Source organism: Austrofundulus limnaeus, unplaced genomic scaffold, assembly GCF_001266775.1.
Source record: "Austrofundulus limnaeus strain Quisiro unplaced genomic scaffold, Austrofundulus_limnaeus-1.0 Scaffold584, whole genome shotgun sequence".
NCBI lineage: Eukaryota > Metazoa > Chordata > Actinopteri > Cyprinodontiformes > Rivulidae > Austrofundulus > Austrofundulus limnaeus.
In genome coordinates, this window is record NW_013952986.1 from 32,836 (window position 1) to 36,100 (window position 3,265).

At 38.8% G+C, this 3,265-nt stretch overlaps 1 protein-coding gene across 2 annotated transcripts in view; it reads left to right on the top strand.

Annotated features, from left to right (window-relative positions):
- The window catches only part of rufy3 (RUN and FYVE domain containing 3), a 23,394-nt gene extending 20,737 nt beyond the window's left edge, over positions 1-2,657 (top strand). For both annotated transcript variants that reach the window (XM_014026720.1, XM_014026722.1), the window contains exons 14-18: positions 695-812; positions 878-963; positions 1,037-1,064; positions 1,133-1,210; positions 2,299-2,657. In XM_014026720.1, the coding sequence (XP_013882174.1) occupies positions 695-812; positions 878-963; positions 1,037-1,064; positions 1,133-1,210; positions 2,299-2,442 (454 nt within the window). In that variant the 3' untranslated portion in view covers positions 2,443-2,657. The remainder of the gene's footprint in view (positions 1-694; positions 813-877; positions 964-1,036; positions 1,065-1,132; positions 1,211-2,298) is intronic.
- Positions 2,658-3,265: the final 608 nt, after the last annotated feature.

Below are 3,265 nucleotides of genomic sequence, written 5' to 3' on the forward strand. Positions count from 1 at the left end.
GGTCTGGATAGCCCGCAGACATACCATAAACATTTCTAGGACCCATAATTGGTCTCCTTTAAAATAAATTTTATTAATTTTTTTTATTAAATAGACTAAAATTTTTCATTTAAAAAATCTAAAGCTGAACGACAGCTAAAACACTAGCTTATTGCTAAAAGTAGGTAAATGTTAACTAAAGCTATTTGTAGCAACCTGCTATTTAAAGGCAAAATGTAGCAAAGGGCAAGCAAAAGGCTTAATGTTGGAAATGAGTGACTAAAAGCAGCAAAATGCCAGCTAAATGTATTAATGGCTAGCTAAAAGTTGTAGAATCAAAATTATAGCTAAAAGCTAAAATGGCTTAACAGGTCAGTTTTAATAGCTAGCTAGAAGCTAAAAGTACTAAACACTAAATAAAAGGTAAATGTAGCAAAAAGCTAAATGCTGAATAGAGTAGCAAAATGCTAGCTGTATGCTAGAGGTAAGTGGTGGCTTAAAGTCAAAATAGCAAGCTAAAAGTGTAGCGTGAAAGTAGCTATATGTAGCAACAAGCTAACAGCATCTGGCCGTATGAGCATTAAAAGCTGCTTAAGTGTCAGAGGGCAACAAGCAAAACACTGAATATTTAAATTCCTTTAGCTGTTTCAGCTGCTGATCTGTGGCTAAAACAAAGTGACTGTCAGTAACAAACTCTTGTTTTGTTGTTTTCCAGGACTCACCTGGAGCAGGAGCTGAGGAGGGAGCGAGAGCAAAGACCTCGTCCCAGCACCTCATCAGGACCGCCCGGTTCATCGCGCAGGGACAGAAAGACCCCCGACAGGATCCAGAAGGTGGGTCTGAGATTGAAGCACCGGGCTGAGGTGGAACCGTGTCTCATTGGTTTGTTGTCCATCAGCCTCTGACAGAACCTGTACCGGTCCGACGGGACAGCGAGACATCTCAGAGCGAGCAGGAAGACAAAAGCAGCCTGAGCTCCAGTCTGTGAGTCCAGCACCTGCAGGCTTCAGGTTCTAATCTGGAACACGTCTGATCTTTGTCTCGGTTCTTGTCTCAGGTCTTTGTCACATCATGAAGACGAGCAGGTGAAATCAGTTTCTTTACGAAGTTCTGGACCATTGGTTCTGTTGGATAAAAGTTCTGTTTTCTTCAGGAAGAGTCGAGGTCAGAGGTCGTTGAGCCGTCGCTGTGTTCACTGTGCCAACAGGACGAGTCGCTGCTGAGGACCAAGGTACCAAACTAAAAGCTACACCTCAGACGCTTTATTTAAACCCATTTCAGACTCTTCAGCTTAAAATATTTATTGATTTAAGACTTGAACAAATTCTCACAAAGTCATCTTCTGAAATCATGACACAGCATTTTTAAAAACATTGATGAAAGCAGCCAGTGGTGGGTGCAGCTAATCAGTTAGCTTCATTAACCACTAACCCGCTAAGAATCTGAGCTCTGCTAACGCTACACGGAGGAATTAGATGCTAATGCTAACAGTCTTATTGGTTAGCGTTAACACTCTTGACACAAACTTAAGTTTTCTATTGGTTTAATTAAAAGGTGGGCGGGATCATCTTTGGCAAATCAGCTAATCCAAACAAGTTATAGCTGTCTGACTTCTGATACTTCCAGTTTAACTCTTTCAGATTAAAAGCATTTCTGACATTGAGATTGTATTTTTTATAAATGCAGATTAAAGTTAGTTAAAAAAGAAAAACTTTACCATATTTTATATTAATTAATCAATTTTTGTATGAAATAGTTAAATGTGATTTTGACACTTAATTTAACGTTTAGCTGCTAAAGATGCTACATGCTAACACACATGGTGGCTTATACCTATAGCGCTGCTTGTAAACGAGGATAATTTTGTATTTTTTGGGATAAATGAAAAAAGTTCTGTGCTTGGTAATTTCTTTCATAGGCCTAATTAGCGGAAGCTAATCGGACTGCTAACGGTTTCCAAAGTTAGCAAAAAGCTAATCTGCTTAATTAGCGGAAGGTGCCCACTACTGGAAGAAGCAAAAAATACATTTAGGAACTAAAATGAAAATTTTTAATTGTAAGATTAAGATAATTTAAGTAACTTAATTTACTTCAGATGATTTAAACATTAAATATTAAATGTTGAAACTCTGAAATTTGTTGTTTTTGACAGAAACATTTACCAGCTGAAGGGACAATAATGTTCTTGACTTTGACGGATTTTAAATAAAATTAAATATTACATGTTTGGAGCTGGTTAAGAGTTAAATTCAAGATGGCCGCCGCAGCGGGGTTCTGGTTCTGGTTGAAAACCTGCGGTTGTCTCCTCTCTCCTGGTAGAAACAGTGTAAAAACTGCAGCAGGTTTCTCTGCGAGAGCTGCGTGTCCAACGAGCTGCCGTTACCCTCCTCCATCCTGCCGGAGCCCGTCTGCACCGCCTGCTACAGCCAGCTGCTACTGCGCTACGCTTCGGCGTCGTCGTGAAGGCCGAGGCGTCGGGCGGGAAAACTGGAAGCACTTTGTTTTACCTTTTATTAAAAAAGATAAAAACCTGCAGGTTCTGACATCGTGGTGGACTCTTTTAACCTTCAGTTCTGGTCGCAGGTTCTCAGCATCTTCTGTCGTTTGAATCATGAAAACAAACTGTTGGAATCAGGTTTTAAACTCCGTTTTAATAAAAATAAAAATATACAACTGGATCTTCGAGTCTGTTGCGAGTTCATCAGGTTCTGTTTGTTTTATTGTGAAAATGCAAGCAGAAAAATAAAATGGCTCCGACATGTAAGGATGGACAAGTCTTCTCCTGGTGACATCTTAACTGTTTTGTAAATAAAAAGTTAGTCGTAAACCCCTCTATCAAACTGGAATGAACCGGTAAGGACGCTGGACGGGGCGGGGTGTAAAGTGCCTCAGTTAGATTTAAAGGGACAGCCCCAAAAGGAGTTGATCTGTGACATGCCCCAGAAAAGGGGCGGGGCTTGTGCAGTTAAAAGGAGGAAGCATCGCAGTTCCACTTTATATAAACCCAAACTTTACAGCAGATATTTAAGCTTCTATATTAGAACTCCAGCTTTATTTACTCTTCATTGTTTTTGTTCACATTTTAAAGATGAATCTTAAAGCAGATTTCCACCAGTTAGATTAAACATCTAATTCTAAAAAAATCTGTGATTTTGTCAGTTTTTAACTTAAAGATGGTGGAAAATAATCTAAACTTAAATCATGTCTGTAAATAAATGTTTAAATATTTGGTTTTTAACTGAAAATAACTGAAGACGTTTTATTACAATAAAATTCAGGTTTATTG